At 42.2% G+C, this 15,671-nt stretch overlaps 3 protein-coding genes, 1 long non-coding RNA gene and 1 other non-coding gene across 11 annotated transcripts in view; 2 read left to right on the top strand and 3 right to left on the bottom strand.

The window, feature by feature from the left end:
• Positions 1–8,397, bottom strand: part of LOC135526545 (septin-6-like) — a 35,778-nt gene extending 27,381 nt beyond the window's left edge. For all 7 annotated transcript variants that reach the window (XR_010453298.1, XR_010453299.1, XR_010453300.1 and 4 more), the window contains exons 1-2: positions 8,316–8,397; positions 5,464–5,578 (exon numbers count right to left, since the gene is read on the bottom strand). Coding sequence is in view for 4 of the 7 variants with exons in the window: in XM_064955017.1 (XP_064811089.1) it covers positions 5,464–5,578; positions 8,316–8,345 (145 nt within the window). In the remaining 3 variants the exon portion in view is untranslated. The remainder of the gene's footprint in view (positions 1–5,463; positions 5,579–8,315) is intronic.
• Positions 8,398–9,698: 1,301 nt separating this feature from the next.
• On the top strand, positions 9,699–10,640 carry LOC135527090 (uncharacterized). The gene is made up of 2 exons (XR_010453403.1): positions 9,699–9,954; positions 10,316–10,640. It is a non-coding gene; the product is annotated as an uncharacterized LOC135527090 (long non-coding RNA).
• Positions 10,641–11,190: 550 nt separating this feature from the next.
• sowahd (sosondowah ankyrin repeat domain family d) lies at positions 11,191–13,189 on the top strand. The gene is made up of 2 exons (XM_064955009.1): positions 11,191–11,443; positions 11,861–13,189. Exon 2 carries the CDS (start codon positions 11,974–11,976, stop codon positions 12,985–12,987), a length of 1,014 nt encoding a protein of 337 aa, XP_064811081.1. The 5' UTR covers positions 11,191–11,443; positions 11,861–11,973; the 3' UTR covers positions 12,988–13,189.
• Positions 13,190–13,968: 779 nt separating this feature from the next.
• Positions 13,969–15,543, bottom strand: rpl39 (ribosomal protein L39). The gene is made up of 3 exons (XM_064955012.1): positions 15,439–15,543; positions 14,918–15,021; positions 13,969–14,231 (listed from the first exon to the last, which is right to left on the bottom strand). The coding sequence occupies exons 1-3, from the start codon at positions 15,439–15,441 to the stop codon at positions 14,183–14,185; spliced, it is 156 nt and encodes a 51-aa protein (XP_064811084.1). The 5' UTR covers positions 15,442–15,543; the 3' UTR covers positions 13,969–14,182.
• LOC135527306 (small nucleolar RNA SNORA69) lies at positions 14,719–14,847 on the bottom strand. Its single transcript, XR_010453423.1, has one exon. It is a non-coding gene; the product is annotated as a small nucleolar RNA SNORA69 (small nucleolar RNA).
• Positions 15,544–15,671: the final 128 nt, after the last annotated feature.

Raw genomic sequence — 15,671 nt, 5'->3', positions numbered from 1 at the left:
GAGTAGGACAGTGTACCGTCTAGCCATACTCCCAAGTACTTGTATCAAGCTCTAAACTCTCAGAGGAGGTAATCACACCAATGGGGAGAGGGTCCTTCTTCTTACCCAACCACATGACCTTTGTTTTGGAGGTGTTCAGAACAAGGTTAAAGGCAGAGAAAACTTGCTGGATATTAAGAAGCTTTGTTGTAGAGTGTTTAAGACAACATCTGGGGAGGGGCCAGCTGAGTATAAAACGGCATCATCTGCATATAAATGGATGAGTGAGCTTACTGCTGCCTGAGCTATGTTGTTGATGTAAATTGAGAAGAGCGTGGGGCCTAGGATCAAGCCTTGGGGTACTCTCTTTGTGACAGGCAATGGCTGAGACAGCAGATGTTCTGGCTTTATACACTGCACTCTTCAAGAGAGTTAGTTAGCAAACCAAGCCAAAGACCCCTCAGAGACACAGTATCTAAAGTCAACTGCATCTAAAACTTTAGCCAAGTCAATAAAAATAGCAGCACAACATTGCTTAGAATCAAGGGCAATGGTGACATCATTGAGGACCTTTAAGGTTGCAGTGACACATCCATAACCTGAGCGGAAACCAGATTGCATACCAGAGCGAATACTATAGACATCAAGAAAGGCTGTCAGTTGATTATTGACAGATTTTTCCAACACTTTTGATAAATAGGGCAAAATCGAAATAGGCCTATAACAGTTAGGATCAGCTTGATCTCCCCCTTTAAATAAAGGATGAACCGTGGCTGCCTTCCAAGCAATGGGGAACTCCCCAGCGAGGAGAGAAAAAAAGGTTGGAAATGGGCGTGGCAATGATAGGGGCAGCAACTTTAAAGAAGAAAGTTGCTGCCAGATGTTTTTTGGGGGTCAAGTTAAAGGAGCTCCTTTAGCACCTCGGACTCAGTGACCGCCTGCAGAGAGAAACTTTGTAACGGGCAGGGGTAAAAGCGTCGCATTAGAAGGGGTGAGAAATGAGGAAATGTTGGACGGGCAAGGAGGCATGGCTGAGTCAAATAGGAATCCTGACTTAATGAAGTGGTAATTAAAGAGTTCAGCAATGTGCTTCTTTTCTTGTCAGTAAAAACCACATCAACAACATTGAGGGACATGGGCAGCTATGAGGAGGAGGGTTTATTCTCTAGGTCTTTAACCGTTTTCCAGAACTTCTTTGGGTTAGACTGAAGAGAGAACTGTTCCTTAAAGTAACTAACTTTGGCCTTCCGGATAGCCTGAGTGCACGTATTTCTCATTTGCCTGAACGAGAGCCAGTCAGCCTGAGTATGCGTGTGCCGAGAGATTTGCCAAATGGAATTCTTGAGGTGCAGTAACTCTGCCAGATCACGGTTGAACCAGGGGCTGAACGTGTTTTTAATTCAAAATGTCTTTATGGGCAGGGTAGCCTAGTGGTTAGAGCGTTGGACTAGTAACCGAAAGGTTGCAAGTTTGAATCCCCGAGCTGACAAGGTACAAATCTGTTGTTCTGCCCCTGAACAGGCAGTTAACCCACTGTTCCTAGGCCGTCATTGAAAATAAGAATTTGTTCTTAACTGACTTGCCTAGTAAAATAAAGGTAAAAAAAAAAAATTAAATGGGGGCGTGTTTGTTAACAATACCACTGAAAATATTAAAAAAGAATGTCCAAGCATCTTCGATAGAGGGTATCAAGCTGATTCTATACCATATACAGAGGCCAGTACATGAAGGAAGACTTGCTCATTAATGTTTTTTAGCAAGCATTTATGACAAATCAGGACAGGTCAATTCACGGAGCAGCCATTACGAACACAGGCTGTAAAACAGTGACCACTAAGGTCATTACAAGAAAACACCAGACTGATACCTATTAGGATTATTTGTGAGGATAACATCGAGGAGAGTAGCCTTTTCTGGGTGTTTGGAGTCATACCTTGTGGGACTGGTAATAATCTAAGAAAGATTTAGGGAGTCCCATTGCTTTTGGTAATAATCTAAGAAAGATTTAGGGAGTCCCATTGCTTTTGGTAATAATCTAAGAAAGATTTAGGGAGTCCCATTGCTTTTGGTAATAATCTAAGAAATATTTAGGGAGTCCCATTGCATTTGGTAATAATCTAAGAAAGATTTAGGAAGTCCCATTGCTTTAAGACTTGGTCAGGTGGTTTAAGCATGTCCCAGTTTAGGTCATTGAAATGTTAGCACATGAAAAAATGTTCAACATGTAAAATGACTTTTAATCCTTCCGTCTACATATTTGAAGACATGGCATATGGGCCTGTAGTGAGATACCCAATGGGCTGGACGATTGATTCATTCTCATCACTCATCTTGAAAAAACGTTAACACAATGAAAAAAGTGGATTTATTATTTAAATATTTAAATAGCATAGGCAACAGAGAAAAACAAATCGATACAATTTAAGGCCAAGTGGCAAACACTAAAGCAGGCACTAGGGATGGGAGCATGCAGGCACTAGAAGCCTGGGTTTTCTGCACGATAACACTAGAAGCTTATTACCTCAAATGTATCAATTGAAAGTGTGGGTTCACAGCTCTTATCCAGCCAGATGTGTTGGTCATTACTAAGCCATGGTTAAGAAAGAGTATTCTGAACACTGATGTTAGCCTTTCTAGTTATTATCTTTTTCGGCAAGACAGATCTTCCAAAGCTGGTGGAACGTCAATCTTTACCAAGGAACCCGGTCAGTGCTCGGTTGTCTCCACAATTTGATTTGCTGGTTTTAAGCATTAAGCAAATAGCTCTTTGTTGACTGTTGCTGGGTGTTATCATCCACCATCAACACCGACCTGTACCCTACCTGCCCTAAGCTCTCTCTTGGCCCCACTAAGTCTGAATTTGTGCTGCTAGGTGACATAAAATGGGAAATGCATAAACCACCTTCCTTCATGGCCTGGCCTGAATTGGTATAGAATCCGCTTGATCCCCTCTGTCGAAGATTCTTGAATCTGCTTGATCCCCTCTGTCGAAGATTCTTGGACCTTCTTTTTTAATATTTTCAGTGGTATTGTTAACAAGCACGCACCGCTAACCCCGCACCACTGCTCCGTGAAGACCTGGATAATAAACCCTCCTCCTCACAGCTGCCCATGTCCCTTAATGTTGATGTGGTTGTTACTGACAAGGAGCGTATGGCTGACCTCTTTGTTGGATGCCTCTTTGCCAATCAAACACTTCCTCATCTCCCAGCCCCTCTAATCTGACTAGTCCTGATGCTTCTCCCTCTTTTTCCCCCTACACAGCTTCTCCCTGCAGGCGTTCACTGATTTTGTGGTGCTAAAGGAGCTTCTTAAACTTGACCCGAAAAAAACATATGGCTCAGATGATTTAGATCCTTTCTTCTTTAAGGTTGCTGCCCCTATCATCACCAAGCTTGTCTCTCCTCTCTGGGAATGTCCCAGTGCTTGGAAGGCAGGGGGAGATTAAGCTGATCCTAAATGTTATATTTTGCCCTGTTTATCAAAAATGTTGGGAAAACTTGTCAATAATAAACTGACTGGCTTTCTTGATGTCTATAGTATTCTCACTGGTATGCAATCTGGTTTCTGCTCAGGTTATGGATGTGTCACTGCAACCTTAAAGGTCCTCAATGATGTCACCACTGCCCTTGACCTGTAAGCAATGTTGTGCTGCTATTATACATCCCTGGGTCACTCCTCTTCTCAGTTCAGCTAGACTGGAACGAGCTGCAAAAACAACACACAAACTGGACAGTTTTATCTCCATCTCTACATTCAAAGACTCAATCATGGACACTCTAGCTGACAGTGGCTGCTTCGTCTGATTATTGTTGTCGCTACCTTTTTGCCTTTCGTGCTGTCTGTGCCTAACAAGGTTTGTATCATATGGTGCTGCTACCATATGGTACTGCTGCCATGTGGTGCTGCTGCTCCTCTATATAGTGTTGTGGTGTCTCTCTTTATGTGGTGTTGTGGTGTCTCTGTTTATGTAGTGTTGTGGTGTCTCTCTTTATGTAGTGTTGTGGTGTCTCTCTTTATGTAGTGTTGTGGTGTCTCTCTTTATGTAGTGTTGTGGTGTCACTCTTTATGTAACTGTTGTGGTGTCTCTCTTTATGTAGTGTTGTGGTGTCTCATGTTGCTACCATGCTGTGTTATCATGTGTTGCTGCCATGATGTGTTGCTTTCTTAGGTCTCTCTTTATGTAGTGTTGTGGTGTCTCTCTTATCATGTGTGCTTTGTCCACATTTTTATTTTTAATCCCTTGGAGAGAGAGAGAGAGGAGAGGGATGACTCAAAGCAGCATGGAGAGAGAGAGAGGAGAGGGATGACTCAAAGCAGCATGGAGGGAGAGAGCGGAGAGGGATGACTCAAAGCAGCATGGAGAGAGAGAGAGAGGAGAGGGATGACTCAAAGCAGCATGGAGAGAGAGAGAGCGGAGAGGGATGACTCAAAGCAGCATGGAGAGAGAGAGCGGAGAGGGATGACTCAAAGCAGCATGGAGAGAGAGGAGAGGGATGACTCAAAGCAGCATGGAGAGAGAGAGAGCGGAGAGGGATGACTCAAAGCAGCATGGAGAGAGAGAGAGGAGAGGGATGACTCAAAGCAGCATGGAGAGAGAGAGAGCGGAGAGGGATGACTCAAAGCAGCATGGAGAGAGAGAGAGGAGAGGGATGACTCAAAGCAGCATGGGGAGAGAGAGAGAGAGGAGAGGGATGACTCAAAGCAGCATGGAGAGAGAGAGCGGAGAGGGATGACTCAAAGCAGCATGGAGAGAGAGAGAGCGGAGAGGGATGACTCAAAGCAGCATGGAGAGAGAGAGAGAAGAGAGGGATGACTCAAAGCAGCATGGAGACAGAGAGAGGAGAGAGATGACTCAAAGCAGCATGGAGAGAGAGAGAGCGGAGAGGGATGACTCAAAGCAGCATGGAGAGAGAGAGAGAGAGGAGAGGGATGACTCAAAGCAGCATGGAGACAGAGAGAGAGGAGAGAGATGACTCAAAGCAGCATGGAGAGAGAGAGAGCGGAGAGGGATGACTCAAAGCAGCATGGAGAGAGAGAGAGCGGAGAGGGATGACTCAAAGCAGCATGGAGAGAGAGAGAGGAGAGGGATGACTCAAAGCAGCATGGAGAGAGAGAGGAGAGGGATGACTCAAAGCAGCATGGAGAGAGAGAGAGCGGAGAGAGATGACTCAAGTAGCGGAATAAACTATAAAAATGGACGTTACACACAGCGTTTCACATTTAACAAACCAAACATTAAAATACCGTTATAGAAGGTAAAGTAAAAACCCAAACCGGTCTGTGCATAAATACCAGTATATAGTCAAATACGGTATACCGACCAGCCCTACTATTGACCAGTGAGAAACAACCAAAGTGGGTCAAAGACAGAATGAATTAGGTTTACATTCACAGTGGAAACGCAATAAATAAATTGCGGCGGAGAATTGCTCCCATTTTGCCGTGAGGAGAAAAGGGAGGTTTCACGCATGACACACTCACCAATGCAGAGGATGTTGAAGCAAAAGCCGTGGTTGACAGACTTGTTGACCAACTGGTCAGGCATGCTGTCGAAACCGACATGGCCGGCGAGAGGGACGGCGCGAGCACCTTCTCCCTAAAGATAAGAGAATGATTTTGAGATTAGGAACACTGAGTAAAGATGTGTAATTAATTATTAACCACCAGGTATAATCACAGATACATATGAAACAGGGGTGGTACGGATTAGGCTATTGTAATTTAGGTTAACATAAGGCTGATCATAATAACATTATTATTTCACCTCAGTTTACACATTTCATGTAGAACATGATGACACAGCAATATGACATGTCAAACATTCCCTCCCACAACTACTGCTGGTGTGAATTCTAAATTCAAACTGTTGAAGTGTTAACCACAGCTACAATCTATGGTTTAAGCTACAATTTTGTTATTTTTGCCAGACTAGTTTCACACATTCCATTGTATTCTAGCAAGATAACGCTCAATTCTCAGGTTTAGAAACTCCCTCTGCAACTGGACTTCCTGATGGGTTGCCCCCAAATTGCAAGAGTAGGCAGAAACACGCTGATCCTTAACACTGGGGCCCCTCAGGGGTGTGTGCTTAGTACCCTCCTGTACTCCCTGTTCAACCACGACTGAATGGCCAAACACGACTCCAACACCATCATTAAGTTTGCTGACCGACAACAATGAGACGGCCTATAGGGAGGAGGTCAGAGTGTAGTGCGTACGGCCCAGTACATTACTGGAGCCAAACTTCATGCCATCCAGGACCTATATAATAGGCGGTGTCAGAGGAAAGCCCATAAAATGTCAGTCACCCAAGTTAAAGACTGTTTTCTCTGCTACCGCACTGCAAGCGGTACTGGAGCGCCAAGTCTTGGGCCAAAAGGCTCCTCAACAACTTCCACCCCCAAGCCATTAAACTGCTGAACAATTAATAAAATCGCCACTGGACTATTTACATTGACCCCCCCCACCCCCCCCCACCCCACCCGCTCCCTTTTGTACACTACTGCTACTCATTGTTTATTATCTATGCATAGTCACTTCACCCTTACCTACATGTACAAATTACTTCAACTAACCTGTATCCCGCACACTCACTCAGTACCGGTACACGCTGTATATAGCCTTGTTATTCTTATTGTGTCAATTTTTTACTTTAGTCTATTTGGTAAATATTTTCTTAACTCTTCTTGAACTGCACTGTTGGTTAAGGGCTTGTAAGTAAGCATTTCACGGTAAGGTCTACACTTGTTTGTTTCGGCGCATGTGACAAATAAAGTTTGATTTGATCTGTGCTCTAGTTGTAATACACTTCCTGTTTCCTGTATGCTGACATATTTGCTTAAAGCACAGCCTACTGTTGAAATCACAATGTCCATATATGGCAGGTAAAACATCACATTTTGAGGGGTACTGTAGAACAAGGGCATTGTTATGTGAGAGTAATACATGTATTATATCAGATGACCCAACTTGATACAGGAGGACATGAATCCTACGAATCCAATAGGAAATGTTGTAGGCCTTACCCCAAATCCATAAGGGCCTAATATGGATGTGTGTGTGTGTGTCTGTGAGAGAGAGAGTAGAAAGCTAGCATCATCAGACATCCTGTTTCAAGAACTGCACAGGGTGGTGGTGTCGGTAGTAAAACAAGGAATTTAGATGACATGGAACTGACATGTGTGCCATCAATAGTGAATCAACTGAAACACAGCAACTCCAACACTAAAATGCCTAAATGTAACAAAAATGTGCTTTTGAAATATTTTGAGGCAGACAGCAAAATCCGCTCAGCTAAAAGTTGAGGTTGAAAATAGTTACACAGACTTGGGTAAACAGTTGTCAATTATTTGGATAGTTTGAATTGGTTATAAAAGCTGAAAGGCTATTGGTTAAACAGACAGTATTTCTTGGTTAAACAGACAGTATTTCTTGACTCAACACACTCCTCAGCTGGCCTACATGTGCAGCATTCCCAAGCCCAAGGCCTACATGGGGTCACAATGACATAACGCGTGTTGTTGACTTCATTTTTTGAGACATTTGGGTTGAATTAATTGCACAAAAAAGCGTGGATGTAGGTGAACATAACCGGAAAACCTATTTAGTTTAGCCTACCAATCCTTCACCCAGTGATTTTTCAAGCTGACACATTCTGACATTAAGTAAATCCCTTTTGATGAATCCACATTATTAGCCTCGTTATTATTTAGTTGTATATCAATAATATTAATAATCCCCAAGCGGTTAACCTATATGATTCGTTATGCACACCAGACAACGCCCAGCGAAGTAACGGGACTGAGGACCAGAAACAATGTGATAGTCTACTAACATAATCGAACTCACGAGAGACGGCGGATATGCATGCAAATTGCAATGTCCATAAATAAATACAGTCATAATATCAAATCAATAATACCATATCAATGTTATGTATAAATAGTTTTAACTGCGAAATGGAGAAAGGATGAGGATACTAGATCGCAACGATAACCAAGTAAGGGAACGCACGCGGGCAATAGCCTAAATCAGACAATTGAATATTCGCGATCATTTTTTCCCCATAAACCATGCGGTTTCGTAATGAGCGATATTTATCTAGATACATTGTATCAATGCGATATTAACGTTGTAATAAAGAGGTAATTTGATATGGAGCTAGCTTGTAAAAACAGTACAACAACCATGGGGAGATGGGCTTTCCACCTACATGTATGTATCTATGCTGTTTGAGTTAAATTCACCCATTACTCGAATGTATTAATTTTAGCAAGTTACATCGATGCCCTAGCCAAAAGAGCAGGAAAAGCATCCTCAATTATAGTACTCACCGCTTGCCTAGCTATTTCAGTGGCCGCCATGGTTATTGTTTGGGATGAAGACCCTTATGCAGGAAGCTGCATACAACAAGAGTTGGCTTCATACACGAGAGAATGTACCACTTGTCCGCAGATATTTATATAAACAAAATAAAATATCCAAAATGGTAAGAGCATTAAAATATAAACTTTTGAAAACGGGTGGTAGCATACACCATGTTAAGCTGATAAAATAACGTTTGCATAACCAATTAATTACATACATAACATACACCTTAATTATATGGTATACCCCTATTTTTATTGGAACCTTCTGAGTAGGCTGGACCGGCTGGACCAGTAAGATGCCATGAAATACTCATCTTTTTGCTGAAATTGTAAAATACATGTGCCATTTTTATCAAAGCCAATAGCCTTTCATTCAAATTTTAAGCTTTATAATAGGAAGTGTACGATTTATCAAGGGGGAAACAAATAAAAGAGAGAGGGAATTTTATATCAGTGCAAATATTTTACATAAGTGAAAACATCAAGCTGTTTTAAAAAGTGAACAATTGATTTATGATATTACAGAGCAAGTTTATTATCAGAACTAAAAAAACACATTAAACACACTGTCTGCAGTAGAGGTGAATGACAATCACTAGTGTCATTGAAGTGTCATTGTTACAATGCAAGTTTGGTAGTTAACTGTTATCCTTGCTATTCGGGGTCCTTGGGACGTTCCAACTCCGACTTTACCCTGTTGACGTGGTGAAGGTACGGTTAAGTGAGTGTTATGGTTATTAGGGTATGGATGTCCCAAGGGTCTCGTATAGCACTAACCGTGCGACTGGCTCCCCCGTGCGCACGTAAACCAATGCAATGGGATGAAAAGGAAGCCGCGAAGACGTTTCTGCTTTATACAAATCAAAACAAACGGACAAGCCCATGATACCGGACACGAATACGATAAAATGCACCCATATGACCACTTGCCACCAAACGGCAAGTCCTCGACACGGTATAATTTAGCACATTATAATGTTACTCTCGGGGTTTGTTTTCTGGGTTGTCACAAAACTCAAGCGTATTTTGATACCCTGGTAGTTGATAATACTGTAACGACCCTGGGTTTATAAGCGCGGAAATCGACTCTGCCGCACGAGCATACTTTTGCGGCACAATCGATAGCGCGCCGGACCTCGGGCTCGAAGGTCGAGGGTACGTGACCTGCTCCCTGCTGTTTATTTACAATGGTGTCAGAAGTGGTCGGACCTTGCATCCACGGCAGTACGTGTGCTTGTCCGGTGAGCGCGTTCCTGTAAGACGTAGAACCGCAAGCTAGCGCGAGAACGCGCTCTTTGAAAAGGAGTAGCGTAACGACCCTGGGTTTATAAGCTCGGAAATCGAGTCTGCCGCACGAGCATGCTTTTACGGCACAGTCGATAGCGCGCCGGACCTCGGGCTCGAGGGTTCGATACCTGATCCCTGTTGTTTCATTACAATACATAGCCTAGGTAATTGTCTGAGATAGCTAGGTAACAATATTTTACTAATTAGCTACTACTTTACCCAAACAGGAAATGGCTTCAATAATCTTCGCAGAGAGAAAATGCCACCCTCCATACACCTGTGCTAAAGACGCGCCAGCGGTTGATATCTGCTCCAGGTAGTCTGCCCTATACCTACTCACAATTGTCAATCATTGACCTTTGTGTCTATCTTACTAGAGTTCTCTGTGATGCTTCATAACCTACATTGGTTGAGTTAATTCCAATGAGAACTCGCATGCACTACCATCCTCTTGAAGACTCCGCTGACAGGAAAAAAGTTGCATGTTCCTTTAGTCTGGTCGTAAGGCTTTGGGGGTAGTGAACAAGATCACCTCAACTCCAACTATAAATGGATAAAATAAACTCCTTGAGACACAGGTCACAAACTCAATTTCACAAATCATGTTAGCCAGGTGATGTGCTTATATATGTGTAGTGATCATAATGTTCTCATTATGAGTCATCTTGTGCTGGCAGGACTGGTATATCTTCCACAAATGCCATGTTTGCCTGAAGAGGACTTTGAAGTGCTCGAGACATACACACGTTTGTCTCCAATGAAGAACCTGCATAGGATTTGGGGTTAAATTCCATTGTGAGATTGTCAGTATATTGTCAGTCATATTTCAATTTCTCTCCTTTTTTTCTGACAATTGCACTACGGAATTGGATGCCTTCCTTCAAACTATCAACAGCTGACCATTGATCTGCCCCCAGAGATGAATGTATGAGTCTATAGCTTTGTACAGTTGAAAACTTAATCTGTATAATTGTTTTTTTATGAATAAAGTTTTAGCCTGAATAGTTTTCTAGTGAGTTTAATTGTATTTTTGTCACATTGGCTGCCAGAAATCTAGGACAGTTGCAATATGATAATGCTGAATGATCCCTTGGTAGTCTCACAAGTCAGTGTTGCCTATACCTAATCAAGGCTAATCCTTTAGGATATGTGTGAGCAGTGCTGTCAGTGATTCCTTGCCTGGTCCAAGACCTGTCTGTGCTGCTGTCTTGTCAACTCCTTTGGTAATTGTAATGCCCCAATGGCCATAGGAGTTGGCATGACTGCAGAAACAGATCTGGGGCCAGGAGACCTGATTCCAGAGACTGAGCATGACAATACAAGCTAGATAATGTAATTGCATGTACTCTCTACCTGCATGTAGGCTACATGGTATAGTCCACACCTAACAGTAACTCCTTATCTCTGTGTATTAATAAGTGATGAATTGGGAGTGAGTCAACATGGTGACTGGCTGTATTTTTTTTTCTAAGTTTTACTTCCCTCCCTTTGAGAAGTCCACTAGTGGTCACGTGTGCTTGAGGTTGTAGTGCTGTTGGTTTAATCACGAATTAGAATTGAACTTTGTCAGTTACTGTTGAGGCTAGGGGAGAGAGGAGAGAATAGGAAGTTACAATTATTTTAAAAAAATTTGGGAGGGCGAACTTCAACTTTAAAATAGTTACAGAGATCCTATCGGTGTAGAAGGGTGGTTGCTGTTGACAAAATAGGTTTAAGCTTGAATCGCTGGTTAAAGAGAAAGTTAAAATGACTCACGCTAAGAGGATATACTAAATGCTTCTTGGCACCAAGTAGACTGACTACAGGTGAGCGGAACTGTTATTTGTGACCCATCCAATATAAAGAAAAACAGCTTTTTTTAAACTTTGTTTACATGTGAGTCTACAAGAGATGTCACTAAACTGTCTGCTTATCACGATGTAGCCAATGCCTACAAGCCTGTGTAATTGGGCTATTGAAAACAGGAAAGGAAATGTCTAATTTGGTTTTTAAACGAGCAATGAAGGATTATTTTAAAAAATAAACATGTTTAAGTTTCACAAAAATGTAGGCTTATATGATATAACTTTATTGGGGAGAAGTACGTCTGCACTACCATTTTCTTATTTTCAAAGACCGAATAGAATTAAACGTTTTAGCCTATAACATGTATTTTTTTAACTAAATAATAAAATACAAAATGAGTGACCTATAGGCTAATAAACATTTTGTTGTTTTTTCAGAGACAATTATTGAAGGTCCAATGCGCAATGGAGACAAGCATTTCCTTGTTTAATGCTATCCAAAATACTTATATAAATTGAGGAAACGAGAAAAGGCAACTTAGTCAGGCAACATGTATAACGGCACCAGCATCAGAGAGCCGACAGACAACTCGGTGACACATTTCCAACCCCTGCAAGACGGAGGCGCATTGGAGTCTGGATCTGAAGAAACTAATAATGGGCAAGACTCCCATGTCAAGCAATCTGGACAGGCCAACGTCTTGGACCGCTTGTCTAGAGCTGGTGTGCGGGCATTCCCTGCCAGTGTCACTACTTATGCTTCGGCACGCAGATCAAGACTGCAGAGACAGCCAGAGGTGTGTGACACCAACAGTAGCTCATCCGAGAGAGGCTCGCTCACACCCGCCATGCGTAAAATATACTTGAAGGACTTATTTTTGAACTCGTCCGGTGGATTTGCAAGTGTTCGATCTTCGAAAGGTTCCTGTGCGTCTTCAAGGGAGATTGGTGAGGAGGTGGTGGAAGGTTGGGCTCTTTGCCCCATGGAGCATGCATGGATGTTGTCTGTTGTAGATGGAAACTATGAAACCATCATGGACTTTCTTTCCGAAGATTCTAGTCTACTAACCAGGAAAGATTTTGTCAGTGGGTTTACAGTGCTACACTGGTTAGGCAAAAGTGGCCAGGATGAGACACTAATACAATTGCTAAGGCATGCTGAAAAGGAGGGGATTCCAGTCAACGTGAATTTGAAGGGCAGTGGGGGGCTCACCCCACTCCACGTAGCAGCTATGCACAGTCAATACATGGTAATTAAAATTCTAGTCGGTGCGTTCGGTGCCAATATCGATGCCATGGATTACAATGGAAGGAAAGCTTGGCAATATCTGAAGGGCAACGCTCCTGAGGAGATGAAGGAGCTTCTTGGCACTTGGGATGATGAGCACCGTAGCGTGGGTCAGCAGAACACTAACAACAGTGCCACACTAGTGCCCAAGTCAGAATTGAGTGATGAGGAGAGAGACGACCTAGTCTACTTTGACCGGACTCGAAGGAATGGGAGCTGGCGCGGGTCATTTAAAAAGTTGTTGGCTCCATTCTTGTCATTTGTGAACAAAAATTAAAAGGTCAGATGGCCACATGTTTTCCCACGCGAAATCAAGCGTTTTCATCACGACTCATTGAGCATCGTTTGTAAAGACTTTTACGCACCCCAAGGCTTGGCGAAAAAAAGATTATGGGTTGCAGTGGAAAAGTTCTACGTTCCTCTTCAGAATGTTCTGTATTCAACAATATTGACATTAAATACACTTCTATTTGAAGGCATTCGCGCGTGCTCTTGTTTTCTACGCCGAAAGAGTTGTTTATCAACACTAATTTTGGCACTTCCTGCAAATTGTGTTAGCATAGGTATAGCAATTGCTACAGAACCAGATACATGTTATATTCTCAAATACAGCCTATCATTCTAAAAATGAACTTGTAAAGTAACAATTCTGCTTAGGATTTTATGGTCATTATAAAAACACTAGTCTTCGCTTCAATTACACACTGGTTTATTTGGATTGAACATTTAGACTTGCGCCCACGTAAACCCGTTCCTAAATAAGTCCGAATCACTGATCAATGCATTAGCCTCATTTAAGTGTAGGTTTTTTAGTGGACAAACATTACGCCGGCAGAAAGGGCACCATTCTCCCCCTGGTGGCTTAAAGTAGAATAATCTGACCATCCCATATTTTGGTTTGAGCAAACAATTCTGAAGTGACAGGGTCACTAGCCAGTCATTTAGTCAATTTATCATATGCCCTGTGACCCTAGAGTGTAATGGCTTTCTATTATCAGATGTAGAGCTTTGCACTAATGCCCACGCTATCAAAGTAGGTAACACCAATGAAACATGGCTGGCAAATATTGGGTAAGCGACATTAACTGGAAGCTTTCTACATTTCCATAAGCATTTCCTGAGTGAAGGATGTATTGCAGTTTCCCCAAACTCAGTCCTGAGAACCCCCAAGGGGAGCACAATTTGTTTTTTTGTCCCAACTAATCATGAAGCTTTGAATCAGCAGTTTGGTGCTATGACAAAACGACACGTGCACTCCTTGGGGTCTGCAGGACAGTTTGGGAAACACTGATTTATTGAGTTTTGAAAACTCACATGGCACAACAATCTAATTTATCACAAATCTTTAATTGTCAAACACAAGCATAACCACAGTATCTGTACAAAAAGACCACTGTTCCAGATAGTATGGCTTCCCCTCCAGATCAGGGCCCAGCAGGTGGAAGATGCTGGAGATCTGAAGACCTGTGCATTTACAAGCCCAACTTGGTCCTCCTCCAGTGTCTCCTCTTGGAGTTGTACCTGGAACATTGAAACAAGGAATGAGTTGGACTGATAATAGAACTACCAAGCAGTCTCCATGGTGGCGCTAGTAAAAAATAATATATTTTTTGAATCATTAAAGTTCCTTGGTATTAAGACAGGTTGAACTTAGGCTTGTCTAGCTGTTAATACTAGCTTGTTTCTATATGTAACTTAATAACTTGGCAGACATCCAATGAGTAATTCCCATATGCCCAAAAGCAAGGAAATGAGGTTGAGGTACAGCCAATAGATTACATCCACAATGGGGATGTCAGCCCCAATATGATTGAAAGACGTTCAACCTTACTATTGGATAAGACAGCTATGATACTTCTCCATTGCTCTACTAAAAGAGAATACATCACAGGTACTGTGAACTCCAAAGTAGATGGCACATTTAATTATTAACTACTTTAAATTATACTAAATACATCAAACTTATTTTTAACTGCATTTTTGGTTAAGGGCCTGTAAGTAAGCATTTCCCTGTAAGATCTACACCTTTTGTATTTGGCACATGACAAATACAATTTGATATAGATTAGATTACTCTCAGCAGGATTAATGACACCATTCCCACTGAATGGAAGCACTGTAATTGCAGACCTGCTTTAGACCGACATATCGTGCATTCAACACCAGTTACACCGTACAGAGGGAGGCTAGGCAGATAACACGCATACCTGATCTTGTTGCCAGTCTTCATTCTAATCCACTGTGGAATTGGCCTGTTCTGCTTCTGCTTCTTGGCGAGAAAGCGTTTGATCCTGAAAGTCTTGTGGGACGACTGAAATGAAGAGATGAGCCATGTTAACTAGCTAAACCTGCATTTATTTAATCACGTGCCAGGCGTAACTGACGTGTTTTTCTTGCTAAGCCTGCTAGCTAGCTTAGTGTTTTGCACTTATGTTACCGGTAGACGAGTGTAAGTAGAAAGGTCACAATTTTGACATTACATTTATGAGAATATTGTTAGTGTGACAACTGTTACTGTAGGCAGCTCTGTTTACGTAACATGCCATTTTTCAATAGAAACCGGCTTGGTTTACACTATACTAAAATGTATTTTTCTAAAGGACTGAATACTGCTATCGGAGACAATATAAAGGCTTTCGGTGTGGCCGTAAAAAAACACTTCGCGAATGATATTAACAAGTACGCATTTCACTTAGCTGGACAAGGATGTTATAAGATTTCAACTTACCATTTCGTGTACAGTCCTTACACCACAATGGCGGAGGCCGAAGAGAAAGCAAGAGGGGAAGCGGTGGTGATGTATGCAATCCGAACCAATCAAGAGTGGAGAAAATACTTGCGCTACGCGCCCACAGCGCCATCACGAGGATCCCTTCCGCATTGCATCATGATGTCTGTGTACCACTTGTAAAAAGTTCCGAGTTGTTTTTTCGTTCTTGAAACTATTTACAGTACATACCA

Source organism: Oncorhynchus masou, chromosome 32 (assembly GCF_036934945.1).
Source record: "Oncorhynchus masou masou isolate Uvic2021 chromosome 32, UVic_Omas_1.1, whole genome shotgun sequence".
NCBI classification, from domain to species: Eukaryota; Metazoa; Chordata; class Actinopteri; order Salmoniformes; family Salmonidae; genus Oncorhynchus; species Oncorhynchus masou.
Note: the sequence above shows the minus strand (reverse complement) of the source record. Positions and strands in the feature narration are given on the sequence as shown.

Coding starts and splice junctions, on each gene's coding strand:
- sowahd (XM_064955009.1), top strand. CDS start 11,974: ATGTATAACGGCACCAGCATCAGAGAGCCGACAGACAACTCGGTGACA.
- rpl39 (XM_064955012.1), bottom strand. Junction 14,232..14,917: donor AAGACTGGCAACAAGATCAG/GTATGCGTGTTA, acceptor TCAATGTTCCAG/GTACAACTCCAAGAGGAGAC.